Raw genomic sequence first — 18,210 nt, 5'->3', positions numbered from 1 at the left:
ACTGGGGAGGTTGCCTCCAAGTTGCTGCCCATCTCCGAACTGAGAAGCAGTCCAATGCCAGTAAAACGCAGAAAGGTTCAGAAAGTAGCCCCTAAGTGAAGCCGCTATTAGTTGCCTTCCTCAATGGAGTGGGTTACAGATTCCCATGCAAGCCTGCCCCTGTAAACTTGCCTGGGGGTGGCACAGCATCAGAGAACAACTATACTGGCCCTCTTCCAAACCCACTTCCACTGTAAAATTCAGCCAATCTTTCCTATATCTTCCAAATCAAACTTCTTTCGTAATGTTTTAAATCTCTTATCAAGTCAACCCTAAGCCTTCTCTTTCCTTGAGAGAAGAGCCCTAGCTTGTTCAATCGTCCCTGGCCAGTATAACCTCTCAGTTCTGGTATCATCCTTATAAATTCTTATTTGCAATTTCACCAGCACCTCTACATCCTTTATATAATAGAGACCAGAACTCTGGGTTATACTTCACGTGTGTTCTAACCAAGGTTCTATACACATTTAACCTAACCTTCCTGCTTTTCACAGAGTGAAGAAATTTCTCCTTATCTCACTCCTAACTGGCCAACTCCTAACCCTGAGACTAGACCCCTAATTGTAAATTCTCCAACCAGAGGGAACAGCCTCCAAATATCTACTCTATCAAGCCCTTTGAGAATTTTACATGTTCAATAAAATTACCTCTCATTCTTCTAAATTCCAGAGAGTAGAGGTCCATTCTATTCGAACTCTCCCTCATAGCACAAGACCCCCATCCCAGGAATCAATCTAGTGAACCTTTGTGGCAATTCTTCTCAGGAAAGTTCAACCTTCCTTAGCTAACAAGACCAAAACCGTATACAGTACTCTCATCAATTGCAGCAAGACATCTTTTACACCAGCCCCCTTGCAATAAAGGCCAACATGTCATTTGCCTTCCTGGTTGCTTGCTGTATCTACGTGTTAATTTTCTGTGATCCTTGTACAAGCACAGTCAAATCCCTCTGAGCATCAACATTTGTTAGTCTGGGCTTGTAATTTCATCCCTGATCACAACACTTATACAATTTGGATTATGTTTAAAGAAAAGTGATTCAATTGAAATAGGAAACTCAGGCAGGTCGGTCGTATATTGCTTTAGATCTTAATCAAGACCAAGTTTATATATTAACAATGCAAAACCAAAACACCGGTTCCCAATGCAAACAGCACAAATGATTCTCTACTGAATAACTGTGCCAGCATTTTTCTATAGAAGATTAGCCAAATACAGCTGCGTGACTCGAGCTGGAACTCTGACTCGAAGTGTGTACAAAAAAAAAATCTCCTCTGAACTTGGTTTATAATTTGAATTTGGCACCAAATACAAGGAAATCCAGAGATCCTTTAGGGAACTGATCTCAATCCTGAATCCAGATGGTGATCAGGGTCACTTCCAATCCCATTCTCCCGTTTTGTTTCAGCTCTTACAACGTTTGAGCAAAGCAAGTTTATTTTAAAGAAAATAACAGCACCACTCCATTGAACTGGGAATTAGTGTACACACCCTGTAATGGGGTTACTGCACTGGAGTTTAACAGCAGAATTTTAATGTGCCCATGCAGGGCATTGTGATCCAGGCTAACACTGGCAATCACTTAGGGACAAGGTGACACTCTAAAAAGCGAGTGTCAGTTACATGTTGATTTTGCGTCCTCTGAATTTATCCCATTTTCTCCCTTCTTTCCCTCTCACCCTTCCCTCTGACTCCTGCTTGACATTTTGCCATAGAAGCACAGTGAGTAACAGATGATCACAGGTACCCTCCATCCAAGCCATTCTCTAATGCAACATGCTGTGGTTCCCCCAGGTTTTTTTTAAGTTTAACAAAACGTGACTGATCTGTAGGGTTCACTCAGAGAGTCAAATTTTAAAATGCTTTCAAGGTCAATGCCGAAAAAGGAAGTACTGGATAGCAGCTTTAAAAACACAGGACATAAACTGGTTGCTATCCTCGAGAGACTGGAGAACAAACAGAAGCATGAAGCCAAGAATATGTCTTGGTTCTGAAAGGATCTAGAATTTAAAAGTTAGGTATATAGCATAGACACAACCCTGGCCTAATGAGAGCACTGCCTTACTGCTCTCCTGAAGGGGGGTGTTGGGAATGATTCCAAGGGCAGGACCCTCTAATTGCTCATCAAATGAACTTTGATGTTAAGAGGAACATAGGGGGGAGGTGATGGTCTACTGGTATTGTCACTGAACTAGCAAGGGTAATGCTCTGGGGACCTGGGTTCAAATCCTCCCACAGCAGAGATATAAAAATATACAGTTTACAAAATTGTCTGGAGACCCCATGAAGTCTCATGGCATCAGGTCAAACACAGGCAAGGGAACCTCCTGCTGATTTACCATGTACTGCCCTCCCTCAGCTGATGAATCAGTGCTCCTCCATGTTGAACACCAGAATGGGTGGAGGACCTCAATGTGGCTTGGTAGCACCACTACTGACCGAGCTGGCTGAGTCCTAAATGGCATAGCTGCTAGATTGGGTCCATGGTAGGTGGTGAGGGAACAAACAAGAGGGAAACCTGCCAACCGCAGATGCATCTGTCCATGACAGTATCAGTAGGAGTGACCGCTGCACCATCATTGTGAATTCTCACATTGAGAATACCCTCCATCATGTTTTGTAGCACTATCACTGTGCTAAATGGGATAGATTTTGAACAGATATAGCCACTCAAGACTGGGCATTCAGCAGCAGAATTATACTTGAACGCAACCTTATGGCCCAGCATATCCCCCACTCTACCATTACCATCAAGCCAGGGGATCAATGAAGAGTGCCAGGTGGCATGCCAGGAGCACCAGGCATAAATGAGGTGTCAACCTGGTGAAGGTATAACACAGGACTACTTGCATGCCAAACAGCATAAGCAGCAGGTGATACACAGGGCTAAGCGATTCCACAACCAACGGATCAGATCACTTGTGCTCCAGTACTTGCCGCACACCTAGGCAAGATTTTCCAGTACAGCTACAATATTGACATCTACCTGGCAATGTGGAAAATTGCCCAGGTATGTACCGTACACAAAAAGCAGGACAAACCCAACCTGGCCAATTATCGCCCCATCAGTCTACCCTCGATCATCAGTAAGGTAATGGAAGGGGATTGCTTAGCAATAACTTGCTCACTGATGCTCAGTTTGGGTTCTGCCAGGGCCACTCAGCTCCTGACCTCATTACAGCCTTGGTTCAAACATGGACAAAAGAGCTGAACTCCCAAGGTGAGGTGAGAGTGACTGCCTTTGACATCAAAGCCACATTTGACACAGTGTGGCATCAAGGAGCCCTAGCAAAACTGGTGTCAATGGGAATCTGGGAGAAAACTCTCCATTGGTTGGAGTCATACTTAACACAAAAGGAAGATAGTTGTGGTTGTTGGAGGTCAGTCATGTCAGCTCCAGGACATCACTGCAGGAGTTCCTCAGGGTAGTGTCCTCAGCCCAACCATCTTCAGCTGCTTCATCCAATGACCTTCCTTCCACCATAAAGTCAGAAGTCACTGATGATTGTGCAAGCTTCAGCACCATTCACTACTCCTCAGATACTGAAGCAGTCCATGTCCAAATGCAGCAAAACCTGGACAATATCCAGGCTTGGGCTGACAAGTGGCAACATTCGCGCCACACAAGTGCCAGGCAATGACAAACAAGAGAGAATCCAACCATTGCCCCTTGATGTTCAATGGCATTACCATCACTGAATCTCCCACTATCAACATCCTGGGAGTTACCATTGGCCAGAAACTGAACTGGACTAGCCATATAAATACCGTGGCTACAATAGCAGGTCAGAGGCTAGGAACTGTGCAACGAGTAACTCACCCCCCGACTCTCCAAAGCCTGTCCACCATCTACAAAGGCACAAGTCAAGGAGTGTGATGGAATACTCTCCACTTGCCTGGCCAAGTGGAGCTCTGACATCACTCAAGAAGATTGACACCATCCAGGACAAAGCAATCCACTTGATTGGCACCACATCCACAAACATTCACTCCCTCCACCATCGACACACAGTAGCATCAGTGTGTACCATCTACAAGATGCACTGCAGGAATTCACCAAGGCTCCTTCAACAACACCTTCCAAAACCACAACCACTACCATCTAGAAGGACAAGGGCAGCAGGTAGATGGGAACACCACCACCTGGAAGTTCCCCTCCAAGTCACTCACCATCCTGACTGGGAAATATATCGCCGTTCCTTCACTGTCGCTGGGTCAAAATCCTGGAACTCCCTTCCTAACAGCACTATGGGTGTACCTACACCATATGGACTGCAGCAGTTCAAGAAAGCAGCTCATCACCACCTTCTCAAGGGCAACCAGGGATGGGCAATATATGCTGGCACAGCCAGCGAAGCCCACATCCCATGAATGAATAAAAAAAAAAAGGAACAGGAGTGGGCCATTCAATCCCTTCTGCCTGGAACCAAGGAGTGCATTCACCAGGCAGCTTCTACACCATAAGACATAGGAGCAGAAGTAGGCCATTCAGCCCATCGAGTCTGCTCCACCATTCAATGAGATCATGGCTGATCTGATAATCGTCAACTCCATTCTCCTGCCTTTTCCCCATAACCCTTGATTCCCTTGGGGACATGAAAGATAACTGTAGAGACCACACTGGGCACAACGAGGGGGCATTTGTGTGTCTTCATATTAGATGTTTCCCTGGCCTATATGTCACAGTACACAGTACATTTACCCATGCCACAAGCAAATCTGCTCCCTCTAGTATTTACTGCACAGCAGACACTTTTGATTTGCAGCAGGCTGCTGTATGGTCATGTCTGAATTTTTAATTTATTTTTCTCTCTTCCTTTCTTAAAAAAAAAAGGTTCCTCACATCAGTTCCCTTGCTTCAAATGTCAGAGGCATTTTATGCAAGGGGACATTGGCCCACATTAAATAAATCTCCCCTCTCCGCTGTTTGTATATATTTTTTTAAAGACTTACATTTCAAACCAAATTCCCATTTAACATCCTGCGTCTCCACACCAGAGGTGGCTTTTGCTTCCTGTCACTTTGCTGGGAAGGCAACACTTACCGAATAATTTTAACAAGTTCACTCATATTGACATGGTCAGGAACTAAGAATTTGGTCTTGTCCAGCACTGGCAGCTGCTTCTCCCCCTTGTACCTTTCAATGATCACCTGTTGGCAAAACAGATTCAAGGTGAAGAGATACACAATAACAATCTTTTCTTTCAAAAAGTTTAATAACATAGCAAAGACTCCATGCACTAGATTGTTCCTTTAAGTAATTTTGGAAAAAAAACTGGTATACCAAAACTACAGTAGAATCACCACTATCCACTGCAATGGAGGGAACATCTTCCAATCATTGTTGGTTTCCCTTCATTAGCGAAAATGGCTATTTATTGTGTACATAGATAGAGTCAGCTGGTGTGTTCTCTAACCTTGCTGTGGAACCTGATTGCAGACCTGTGTGGCTTTCCACAGTACTGGCAAGGATAAATTGTCTGATTTTGTTGGGAGTGCCTGGTCTTTCTATCTTACCTTTTGTGCTTTGCTGTTTGAAGGAAACAATGCCATTACGCGAGATCTCACCCCAGGTAGTCCTTGCAGCAGTTTGCTCCCAGTCTGTGGTGGATATGCTACCAAGGTTCATCTTGAACCTTAATCTTGGTCTACTTCACAGGTGGCATCCAAACTTAAGCTGTGAACACGTGACCCCCCTTAGGGATGCTATCATCAGTCACCCTGGAGTCCCCTTCATCTGAGCTGGACACTGATGATGTGCTTCAGTTCCAGACATTTCTGCTCTTTGAAGTACCTCAGTATTGGGCACTTTGTCCTCCCATTTGTTGCCCATGATGTTCTGAATGCAACTCCGGTGGAACCTGTCCAATTGCTTAATATGTCTGAAGTAGATAGGCGTCTCACAGGTATATGGGAAGGAAGGTATTGCCATAGCTTTTGTACACAGCAAGTTTGATGTAAGTTTGATATTGCGTTTCTTCCAGAGTGTGTTGTGTAAATGGGCAAATGCTGAGCTGGCTCTGGAAATTTTATTGTCACTGTCAATACAGACATTTCTGAAGACTGTGCTTCTGAGATAGGTAAAGTTATCTACAGCCCGTTGGGCTGTGTCATTGACAGTTCCAGTAGGTGAGGTATAGTCAGAGTTTAGTGCTAGTTGGTGGAATATCTCAGTCTTCCTTAAACTGATAGTTAGCCCATAGTCATCAGCCCATGACGCTTTGAAGGCCATGCTCACAAGTGTGACAGAAGGACACAGTCATCGGCAAACAGCAACTCCCATATCATCATCTCTGACACCTTAGTTGATTTTGGTCATCTCAGGTTGAAGAGATTGCCTACTGTCCTTATTTGGATGTATGTTCCATCTACATTTCCATTAAATGCACCAGAAAGCATGGCAGCTAAGAATATACTGAAAAGCACAGGGACCATGACACATCGTTGCTTCACACTATTTGTTATGTCAACGGGGGTCAGTGTATTCACCACAGTGACTCTGGCAGTCATTCCATTATGAAACTGCTACATCAGATTTCCAGCTCTATCAGGATGTCCAGGTTTGGCTATGACTTTCAACAAGGTTTCCCATTTAATGTGTCAAAGGCCTTCATCAGGTCAACAAGGGCACAGTGGAGTCATTTCTCTTGCAATTGCCAAAGGGTGAAGATCATGCTGCAAGTGCCTCTGCCTTTCCTGAACCCACCAGAAATTGGAGGATAATGATCAATACATAAGTTTTGATCTTACACATAATAAACCCTGGGCCTGGGAATGTAAACCAGCACAAAGCAAATGCATTTAATCTTTTATAGACTGTGAGGGGGAGAGAGGAGGAGATTGATGATAATGGACTGGACATTAAGGCAGATTCTCAGATGGCTTTTTGCTTCATGAAACTTTTGGCAGATTATTAGGTAGGCAGGTCACTGAAGTGCAAGCAGTAGAGGGTCCCACTACTTCAGACTGCCCAATGTCCCCAGTGAAATTTGTAACTGCTGTTCACAGAGTTCAAACTATGGTCCTTGGGCTACATGGGACTCCTAGCCTTGGAAATCGGTCCACAAAGCCCAGAAAGCTCTGTCCATTTGTGTTTATACTTTGCTTGTCCTGTTAAGTTATTGTTGGTTTTGCAGTTTTATTAGTAGATAATCCTGAATCCTGGTTAGTACTGACAACTTGAGACATATGCAAGTCAAACTATTTCAATGTTATTTGTATGGTCCACAAGGTTCTGTGTGCACCCAAATGTCAAATCTGTTGTGAAATATTTTAGCGGCCACTACTGGGAATAGGCAGGCACTGCAGGAATTGCCAACCAAGAGTGAGTAATCTTAAATTTTTCCCTATTACGACTTTAATGTCTCCAGTCAACGAAATGTTGATAAAACATTTGCTGGTGCAGGCTAAGGAAGGAGAGGGACTAATATTTTGACTTGAATACCATTTTCAACTTAATTTAAAGGGCAAAATGTTTCATCCAAGAAGGATATCAGACTTGGAAACTTTAGTATAAATCTGGGTTTGGCCAGAATTGTAGACCCAATGTTTCACAGACTCCTCTCCCACAAGATGATGAGATAGGACAGAATGGGCCAAGGTGACCAGACAGTTTTGTGAAACCAGGTAAAGGAGCGCATGACATTCAAATTATAGTCCCAGGGAGATGACAGTGGCTGAATGTATCATCTCATCTTGCTGTATAGACATGCAAGCCAAAATTAAGCCAGAATGTAAAGTAGCAGGAATAGGGATAGTGCCTTTGACCTAATGCTACAATGACTATGCAAATAGAGATATTGGAACCCATCTATCCAAGGGATAGGAAATAAATTCTCCACCCAATGCAGACAATGGTATTTAGCTATTGGTGGGAAAGGAGGTAGGAAATTCTTTATGGGTAAATTATTGGATGATTGTTATTACTGAGGTTTGGGTCCATCAATGTACTTTAAACACTCATGCAGGATAAATGGTGCACATACTGTGGCTGCACAAACTGTGCTCCTTCCACTGTTTGAAAGTTGATGACTAAGATGTGTGTTACAAACTGCTCAGGGGCTGAAATGCAGTGTGACTGCACAAATGGTCACGTTTCTCTCTGCATTGTAAACATGGATTCTGTGGATCTCTGGGTTATTACAAAGCTGTACCTTCATGTGTCTGCCCTTTTCTATGAAGTTATGCAAGCACACTCCTCAAGATCAAGTCTAGATGTGCTCAACGGGTGTAAATGCTTAACTGTAGACCACTGTGCGAAGGCTGCCTCATCACTGATATGGCACAAAGTAATGATATGAATACCACACTCATATTGTATCAAGGGTACATAGGGAGTGTGCTATTCAGCCTCTCTAGCCTGTTCTGCCATTCAATCAAATCATGGCACCCACAAAAACTCAGATCAACATCTGATTTTGGCCATGCTGACTCAGCCAGGGGTACAGTTCTATGAACACTGACAATTATCCAGTACCTCGCAAAAGGAAAAATAGACACTTATCATCAGAAGGTTAAATTTTGGAGGGAGGAGCGTGGAGGAAGGGGAACAAAGGTTGAGAGCAAAATCTCATTCCCTATCTGCAAGTATGGGTAAGGATTACAGAAGCTGACTTCTCACCAACCATCCCCTCCCCAGTCCCAGAAAAAAAGGCCGATTATGAACAAAACCTTTTTAAAAAAGTGTTTAAAATTTCAATCTCGACCCCCCTCCCACAAAAAAAATCTCAAAACGGCATTACACCCATACCGCTAAAGCAGCCAAAGTTCGCCCAAAAGAACACGGTGACATCAAACTCCATTTAAAGCAACACTGAAATGTACAGAACAAAAACAGAATTACCTGGAAAAACTCAGCAGGTCTGGCAGCATCGGCGGAGAAGAAAAGAGTTGACGTTTCGAGTCCTCATGACCCTTCGAAGTTCTGTCGAAGGGTCATGAGGACTCGAAACGTCAACTCTTTTCTTCTCCGCCGATGCTGCCAGACCTGCTGAGTTTTTCCAGGTAATTCTGTTTTTGTTTTGGATTTCCAGCATCCGCAGTTTTTTTGTTTTTATCTCTGAAATGTACAGTCCGGCTAACAGGAGCAGCTTGTCTCTTTTGAGACTAGCTTCCAACACACAACCAAAAAAAAAATACAAGCAGCATTGTGTAATTTTAAAATTCTCCCCTGGCCAGCCGGTAAAAGGAAGCCTTCCTCCTAGCAGCCGATGTGTTGCGTTGTGTTGAATTGGGGATCTGGCTGTCTTTAAACTCAATTGTGTTGGGAGCTACCAAGACTTAAGTTCCTACCCGAAACGCAATGCGGTAAAAAAACCATGATGTAATGCGCTCTCTCTCTCTCTGTTTTATTGACAGTCGGAGACTCAGTCCCACCTGTTAGCAGCAAGTCTGCAGAGCGCAGCCTGGGCGACCAGAGTCGGCGCAGTTCATTGATCAGCACCCGGGGAGGGGCTACACTGAAACTACACTCCCTGGGTGTGGGATCACTCCATCCTTCACAGAGCGTCCAATGTGCGCAGTAAATCAGAACTAGTAACAAAAGCAGCAGTTCAGGAAATATCCACCGACCTTTGCAAATACTCCTCGACTCATCTCTTGGGCAGTGAATGGAGGGGGGCTGTGAAAGGTTCCCGCAGAATGATGCAGCACGGAGGGAGGCCATTCGGCCCATTACCCTGTGTCTAATTCGTCCCGCTCCCCTCCCCTTTCCCCATAGTTCAGTAATTCCTTCCTCTTTAGCTCGGTTCCAAAGTGATATGTCATGTTAAAAACACTTTTTTTTTAAAAAAACTGCTTGACATTCATGCCATCTCCCCAAAAAAGTTTACAGTTCAGCTCCTGATCATAGCAAGGAAAGGTCACTTACTGGTATCTTGTTAGGATGCTGGTCTCTGATCTGTTGAACTTCTTTAATTCGATCAGCTGTACCACAAATAAAAGAAAAGCAAGGCATATCATTCTGAACTCGACTGTCACTGGGAAAGCCGATTTCTTTAATTCAATTACATAGAAACAAGTTAGGTGCATCTCAAGCGATGTTTGGGTCATTACAGGATACGGTGTGTGTGGCTTGCAGGTTGCACAGAGTCAGGGCCTTGAGTGAGCTCAGTCCAGTTCTAGTGGAGAGGATCAGGGTCTTTTCCTTAAGACAGGGTCTAGGGAGGTCACTGGACACTCCACGAGGGTAAGGTGTGGGGATTGTTACATCCTCTCCAAGCACTAGCAGAGCTTAGGGTCTTCCCTTGGTCAAACTGATTGAGATCAGTTCAGCTGGGGGAGCAGGGTGGGTCTGGAGAAAGGGGCCCACAACACCAGTTGTGCATACAGCTCCTGCATTGCCAGCTCATACTGGCTACATCCTTGTTTCTTTGTTTACATTCCTTTGCAAACAGGGACCGTATCCTTCCACATCAGAAGTATGCATTTGGGAGCAAGGCAGAGGGGGTAAGGAAGGTTCGTCAGGGGCTCGGTAGCCTCCAGATCATCACCCAGGAAGGCTGAAGTGAAGGCAAATACATCAACAAAATGCAGTGAACAATATGATTCAACAGCATTTAGTCTTGGCAAAAATAATTGCAACACCCAAAGTAATTAACAGGGCCATGTCCTATTTAAACTTGAGTAAAATTTTCCCAATCTTTCAGAATTTTTACAATGGATTTGGTAACATGTAGTAACATCTGGCAATTAAACAATAAAGGACAACTGCCTCCTTGTAGTTGAATTATTGAATCACTGACGAGCAATATTACAGACAGAATTACAAAATTAAAGAGCATTAAGGTTTTAGTGAGCAAGGAATGTGTTTACACTCCTAATGTGGAAGGAAAGGGGAAATAAGGTACAGTATTGAAAATCACAATCTAGTAAAAAAAACTTACATTAGAAACTGTCATTAAACTGATTTTTGTTTTGCCCAAGACTGGAAACTAGAGACCAATATTTGACATTTGGATTCATATTTAAGAAACAAAAGCTAATGGCCCAACTCCCCTAGAGGCAACCCTTCTTAAACTAGGCCTCACTCAGTAACTGACATAGAATAACTATGGTTTCAAAATCCCCCCCCACCATCTTTGACATATTAGTTGGGGAGAGCTCAAACTATTTTTTCAATGTCAGCACCACCTCAAAAGATGAAAACAAATGGGAATCTCAGTCTCTCTGAGGTAATCGAGGCTGAATCTTAATCTGCTCCTGTACTCTTAACTAATAACAGTAAATACACATTGTGTATCACACCATTTGTCACCTTAAACTGGCTTAATATCAGTTTTTGAAAATATTATAAATTAGCTTTTTTAAAAAATGTAATTAAATTAATGGTTCAGCAGTTAAATGTATGGTAGAAAAATTACACCTTGTTAGTTGCTATTTTGCTTTGCAAATTAATACCAAATATGTAACTGAAGATAAATAGAAAATAATCTGCCGTTATTTTCACCAAACAGGGTACAAGTTGCCCTTGGAAAGTAAATATACAAGAGCGTCTGGGCTAAATGTAAAAACGGCATATCATATACAACAGCTGTAAACCTCCCTAATGTTTATTGTAGTACCCTTGACAAATCATTTAGGTTTTTGTAAACGCTTATTTCTAACATTATAATTAAGACCAGATTATTGCAAGGGGAAATGACAATTTAACTGATTTTCTAACTAAATTTCGCATTGCTGGTTAAAAAACGAAGAGATCTGTAAAGGTAAAGGAGGAGGCGAATTGTCTTTGTTATTAAAACAGTGTTTGAAAGGATGAATTTACGGTAAAATGGCTTCCAATGTGTGAATACAGCAACAACAAAATCCACATCCTTCAGAAAGCCCTGACCCAGGGTTTGTGATAAGGTAAGCTCCAGGCACAATTGCAGAGATTGCAGATCAGTGATTCACAATGTTCAGATTGAGAAAAGGGATGAAAAAAATGATTGAGATTCATTTCAACAGAGATGATAAACAGAACGATTTGTGCATTTGGTTGGTAATGCATTGTCCTCAGGCTACCCGTGATCTCAGGGAGAGAGCTTGAGAGCTTTCCCTTTGTTAGGCACTTTGGAGACGGTTTCTTGTTGCCTGCGACTGATCTCTTTCTCTCTATTTCTCCTCTTCCCCCCTCCCCCCTTCCTGGCCCTGATCTGCCTGTCGTCTTAGCAGCTGTTTAAATGAGTCCACACCGGTATCACCCCCAACACAGTCAGCTGAGAGAAGGTCAAAGGCAAATAAGAGAGAAGAAAAACAGCAACAGCCCCGCAGAGAAAGGAAGGAAGGAGGGACACACGCACAAACAAGACACACGCCAAGACTTCTTCCCAAGTGCTACATGTCTCCCTTTCTGTTCCTTCCTCAGTCCTTTTTCGTCTCCTCTTTTCCTCCCTTTGTAGCTCAATCACTTACCGAAGCTTCTCCTCTGTTTGAATGACTTGTCAGAAGGCATTTTTTGGGCAGGAGAACCCGAGAATAATCAGCTAAAGCGGACGGTGCAGTTCCTGATGTGTCCAAACACAGAGCGATGTAACAAACCGGATCACGTGAACACTTTGACGTCAACGCAAAAGATACTTAAGGGGGAGGGCGCAGGGAAGCAGGTGACATGTTCGCCGATGTTTATTTCCCTTTCACAGCTACCATAAAAGAAAAGGTGCCAAATCAAACGTCGTTTTGTTTTCGGTTGAAGTCCAGCCGTTGAACTGTATTCGAACGACACACAACAATCTTAATATCTTTCAAAGTTACTTAGGTCATATTACATCAACGACAAATGGGATTGTTACAGTTATCCTAATGAGATCTATAAAGATTTTAACCTTGGGCAAGAAGTTTGTATTTTGAACGATTGCAATTACGAAAATTGTACAGCTACATCGCCATTATATCCTTCATAGACATATTGAATAGCTTTTGTCCCTCTACCTTATTTTATTGATTATTTTAGTTTAAGTATTTAGTTTTTTTTCTGGTGACTCAGTATTTGCATTATGTCACAGATTGTTGCGGGTTGTAAATCAACACTTCGATACGATACTAATAAATGGCATGACTGAAGCTTAACATAGAAAAGATCTTTCCATTTGTGGGGGAGACAAAAACAAGAAAACACAAATGAAATAAAGTCACTAATCAGTCCAACAGAGAATTCAGGAGAAACTGCTTCATCCAAAGAGTGGTTAGTTAGGAATGCAGAACTCGCTACCAAAAGGAGGCCAATAAATAATATGGCTTTTTGGGAGGTCAGTGTCACTGACAAGGCTTATTGCCCACCCTTAATTGCCCTTGAGAAGGTGTTGGTGAGCCACCCTCTTGAACCACTGCAGCCAACATGGTGGAGGTACTGTACACCCACAGTGCTGTGTTTCTGCAGAAGCTTGGTACAACTGACTGGCTTACTAGGCACTTCAGAAAGATGTTAAGAGTCAACCATATTACTGTAGATCTGTAGCCACGTGTAGGATAGGCCAGGTAAGGATGGTACATTTCCTTCTCTGAAGGACATCAGTGAACCAGATTTTTTTTAATGATAAAACAGCAGTTTTGTGACATTATTAATGACATTTTATTCTAGATTTACTAATGAATTGAATTTAAATCCCCCCAGTTATCTGTAGTATAATGGTGTGTTTGGCAGACTTAGGGTTAATGTGGGACTGCAGGAACAGTTCTGCCCATGTAGTGACGTAGAGAGTCACATGACAGTAGACTGTGTGTAAGAACATCTGGAAAGAGCCAGAATGGAGATAGCATCCATGCAGGGTTGTACCTTGGAGATGTATTTTTTTTATTCATTCAAGGATGTGGGCTTTGCTGGCTGGGCCAGCCTTTATTGCCCATCCTAAGTTGCTCTTGAGAAGGTGGTGGTGAGCTGCCTTCTTGAACCGATGCAGTCCATGAGGTGTACACCCACAGTGCTTTTAGGAAGGGAGTTCCAGGATTTTGACCCAGCAACAGTGAAAGAACGGTGATATATTTCCAAGTCAGGATGGTGTGTGACTTGGAGGGGAACTTCCAGGTAGTGGTGTTCCCGTCTATCTGCTGCACTTGTCCTTCTAGATGGTAGTGGTTGTGGGTTTGAAAGGTGCTGTCTAAGGAACCTTGGTGAATTCCTGCAGTAAATCTTGTAGATAGTACACACTGCTGCCACTGTGCATCAGTGGTGGAAGGAGTGAATGTGTGTGGATGTGGTGCTAATCAAACGGGCTGCTTTGTCCTGGATGGTATCAAGCTTCTTGAGCATTGTGGGAGCTGGACTCATCCAGGCAAGTGGGGAGTATTCCATCACACTCCTGACTTGTGCCTTATAGATGATGGACAGGCTTTGGTGAGTCAAGAGATGAGTTATTCCTCTCACAGTTCCTAGCCTCTGACCTGCTCCTGTGGCCACAGTATTTATATGGCTAGTCCAGTTCAGTTTCTGGTCAATGGAACCCCCAGGATGTTTATAGTGGGGGATTCAGTGATAATAATGCCACTGAACATCAAGGGGCGATGGTTGGATTCTCTCTTGTTGGAGATAGTCATTGACTGGCACTTGTTTGGAGCAAATGTTACTTGCCACTTGTCAGCCCAAGCCTGGATATTGTCCAGGTCTTGCTGCAATTGGACACGGATTGCTTCAGTATCCGAGGAGTCGCGAATGATGCTGAACATTGTGCAATCATCAGTGAACATCCCCCACTTCTGACCTTATGATGGAAGGAAGGTCATTGATGAAGCAGCTGGAGATGGTTGGGCCTAGGACATTACCTTGAGGAACTCCTGCAGTGATGTCCTGGAGCTGACATGACTGACCTCCAAGAACCACAACCATCTCCCTTTGTGCTAGGTATGATTCCAACCAGTGGAGATTCCCATTGTGGTTCCCATTGACTCCAGTTTTACTAGGGCTCCTTGATGCCACACTCAAATGCAGTCTTGAGACCAAGGGCAGTCACTCTCATCTCCCCTCAGGAGTTCAGCTCTTTTGTCCATGTTTGAACCAAGGCTGTAATGAGGTCAGGAGCTGAGTGGCCCTGTCAGAACCAAAACTGGGCATCAGTGAATGGGTTATTGCTAAGCAAGTGTCGCTTGATAGCCAGTGCCTGTTGATGACCCTTTCCATTACTTTAATGATGGTGGAAAGTAGGCTGATGGGGCAGTAATTGGCTTTGTTCTGTGTTTTGTGTACAGGACATACCTGGGCAATTTTCCACATAGTTGGGTAGAGGTTGTAGCTGTATTGGAACAGCTTGGCTAGGGGCGTGGCAAATTCTGGAGCAAGTGTTTAGTACTATTGCCAGAATGTTATCAGGACCCATAGCCTTTGCAGTATCCAGTGCCTTCAGCCATTTCTTGATATCACATGGAATGAATCACATTGGCTGAAGACCGGCATCTGTGATGCTGGGAACCTCCAGAGAAGACTGAGATGGATCATCCAATCGGCACTTTTGGCTGAAGATTGTAGCAAATGCTTCAGTCTTATCTCTTGCACTGATGTGCTGGGCTCCTCCATCATTGAGGATGGGGATATTTTTGGATCTCCTTCTCCAGTGAGTTGTTTAATTGTCCACCACCATTCACGACTAGATGTAGCAAGACTGCAAAGCTTAGATCTGACCCATTGGTTGTGGGATCGCTTAGCTCTGTCTATCACTAGCTGCTTATGCTGTTTGGCACGCAAGTAGTCCTGTGTTATAGCTTCACCAGGTTGACACCTCATTTTTAGGTATTCCTGGTGCTGCTCCTGACATGCCCTCCCGCACTCTTCATTAAACCAGGGTTGATTCCCTGGCTTGATGGTAATGGTAGAGTGAGGGATATGCTGGGCCATGAGGTTACAGATTGTGTTTGAGTACAATTCTGCTGATGACTGATCCACGCCCCATGGATGCCCAGTCTTGCATTGCTAGATCTGATGAAATTTATCCCATTTAGCAGGGTGCTAGTGCCACAATACATGATGGAGGGTATCCTTAATGTGATGGCAGGACTTCATCTCCACAATGACTGTGCAGTGGTCAGCTCTACCGACATTGTCATGGACAGATGCATCTGCGGCAGGCAGATTGGCGAGGATGAGGTGAAGTATGTTTTTCCCTCGTATTGGTTCCCTCACCACCTGCTGCAGACCCAGTGATTTAGGACTCAGCCAGCTCGGTCAGTAGTGGTGTTACTGAACCACTCTTGGCGATGGGCATTGAAGTCCCCACCCAGAGTACATTCTGCACCCTTGCCACCCTCAGTGTTTCCTCCAAGTGGTGTTCAACATGGAGGAGCACTGATTCATCAGCTGAGGGAGGGCGGTATGTGGTAATCAGCAGGAGGTTTCCTTGTCCATTTTGACCTGATGCCATGAGACTTCATGGGGTCCAGAGTCGATGTTGAGGACTCCCAGGGCAACTCCTTCCCGACTGTATACCACTGTGCCGCCACCCCTGCTGGACCTGTGCTGCCAGTGGGACAGGACATACCCAGGCATGGTGATGGTAGTGTCTGGGACATTATCTGTAAGGTATGGTTCTGTGAGGATGACTATGTCAGGCTGTTGCTTGACTAGTCTGTGAGACAGCTCTCCCAATTTTGGCACTAGCCACCAGATGTTAGCAAGGAGGACTTTGCAGGGTCGACAAGGCCTTGGCTGCCTTTGTTGTTTCCAGTGCCTCTACTTATATAGTTATGGGTTACCAATAGATGGTTTATGCTCAACCACACAAGCCTTCTGGTGTCTTAGTGAGACACCAAACAACCTCACAACACTACCAAGGTGTGATTTGAACATTAGTCCAGGGCTCTGGTAACATTCCTATTAAGCTATCATACTCTTAAGAGGGCGACTAGATAAGTATCTCTGAGAGGAAGGAATAGGAAGTCATTCTGACAGAGGGAACATACGAATTAGATGCAGTAGTAGGCCACTCGGCCCCTTGAAAATGCTCCGCCATTCAATAAGATCGTGGCTGATCTGATTGCAAACTCAATTCCACATTCCCACCTACCCCTGATAACTTTTCACTCCTTTGCTAATGAAGAATCTGTCTAGCTTTGCCTTAAAAATGTTGAAAGACTCTACTCCACTGCCTTTTGAGGAACAGTTCCAAAGACTCACCACCCTCTGAGAGAAAACATTTCTCCTCATCTCTGCCCTAACTTGGTGACCCTTTATTTTTAAATATTGACTCACTCCACCTCAGAGATGAAGTGGAGTGAGATGAGGCTCATTTGGAGCAGAAACCCCACCACATGCCAGTTGGGCCTGGCCTGTTTCTGTGCTGGAATTGCTATGTAAATCTAGATAAGTTTACTCCTCTAAATTCAGATGCCATCTTCCAATCTCACACCGCCCACATCCTACCCTAGCACAGAAAGTTCCACCATTCTCATTATCAGTATTATATCTTGTTTAATCTGAGAATGAGAATTCACTGGTGGGGAATTGTTTCATCCATGCCTTACCTTTATGTATCAGTTTTACTAGTATTTGGTTCTTTATTGTAAAATCTGGAATATAAATAAGAGGTAAGATGAATCTGTAATCCACAACAAAAACAGAATTACCTGGAAAAACTCAGCTGGTCTGGCAGCATCGGCGGAGAAGAAAAGAGTTAACATTTCGAGTCTGTATGACTCTTCAACAGAACTAAGGAAAAATAGAAAAGAGGTGAAATATAAGCTGGTTTAAGGCGGGGGGGTGGGACAGGTAGAGCTGGATAGAGGGCCAGTGATGGGTGGAGATAACCAAAAGATGTCATAGACAAAAGGACAAAGAGGTGTTGAAAGTGGTGATATTATCTAAGGAATGTGATAATAGGTGACATTAAGGATAGAAAACAGGACGAGCAAGGTAAAGATAGCCCTAGTGGGGGTGGGGTGGGGGGAAGGGATCGAAATAGGCTAAAATGTAGAGATAAAACAATGGATGGAAATAAATTTAAAAATAATGGAAATAGGTGGGAAAAGAAAAATCTATATAAATTATTGGGAAAAGGGGGGATCGGAAAGGGGGTGGGAATGGCTCTAAAACTGTTGAACTCAATATTCAGTCCGGAAGCCTGTAAAGTGCCCAGTCAGAAGATGAGGTGCTGTTCCTCCAGTTTGCATTGAGCTTCACTGTAACAATGCAGCAGGTCAAGGATGGACAAATGGGCATGAGAGCAGGGTGGAGTGTTGAAATGGCAAGCAACAGGGAGGTCTGGGTCATGC

At 43.9% G+C, this 18,210-nt stretch overlaps 1 protein-coding gene across 1 annotated transcript in view; it reads right to left on the bottom strand.

The window, feature by feature from the left end:
* Window positions 1-12,586, bottom strand: part of LOC121287637 (microtubule-associated proteins 1A/1B light chain 3A) — a 32,721-nt gene extending 20,135 nt beyond the window's left edge. Inside the window, exons 1-3 of the mRNA XM_041205569.1 lie at window positions 12,433-12,586; window positions 9,908-9,963; window positions 5,084-5,190 (exon numbers count right to left, since the gene is read on the bottom strand). Of these exons, the coding sequence (XP_041061503.1) occupies window positions 5,084-5,190; window positions 9,908-9,963; window positions 12,433-12,472 (203 nt within the window). The 5' untranslated portion in view covers window positions 12,473-12,586. The remainder of the gene's footprint in view (window positions 1-5,083; window positions 5,191-9,907; window positions 9,964-12,432) is intronic.
* Between the last annotated feature and the right edge of the window lie 5,624 nt (window positions 12,587-18,210).

This window comes from Carcharodon carcharias, chromosome 14 (genome assembly GCF_017639515.1).
Source record: "Carcharodon carcharias isolate sCarCar2 chromosome 14, sCarCar2.pri, whole genome shotgun sequence".
Lineage (NCBI taxonomy): Eukaryota > Metazoa > Chordata > Chondrichthyes > Lamniformes > Lamnidae > Carcharodon > Carcharodon carcharias.
Note: the sequence above shows the minus strand (reverse complement) of the source record. Positions and strands in the feature narration are given on the sequence as shown.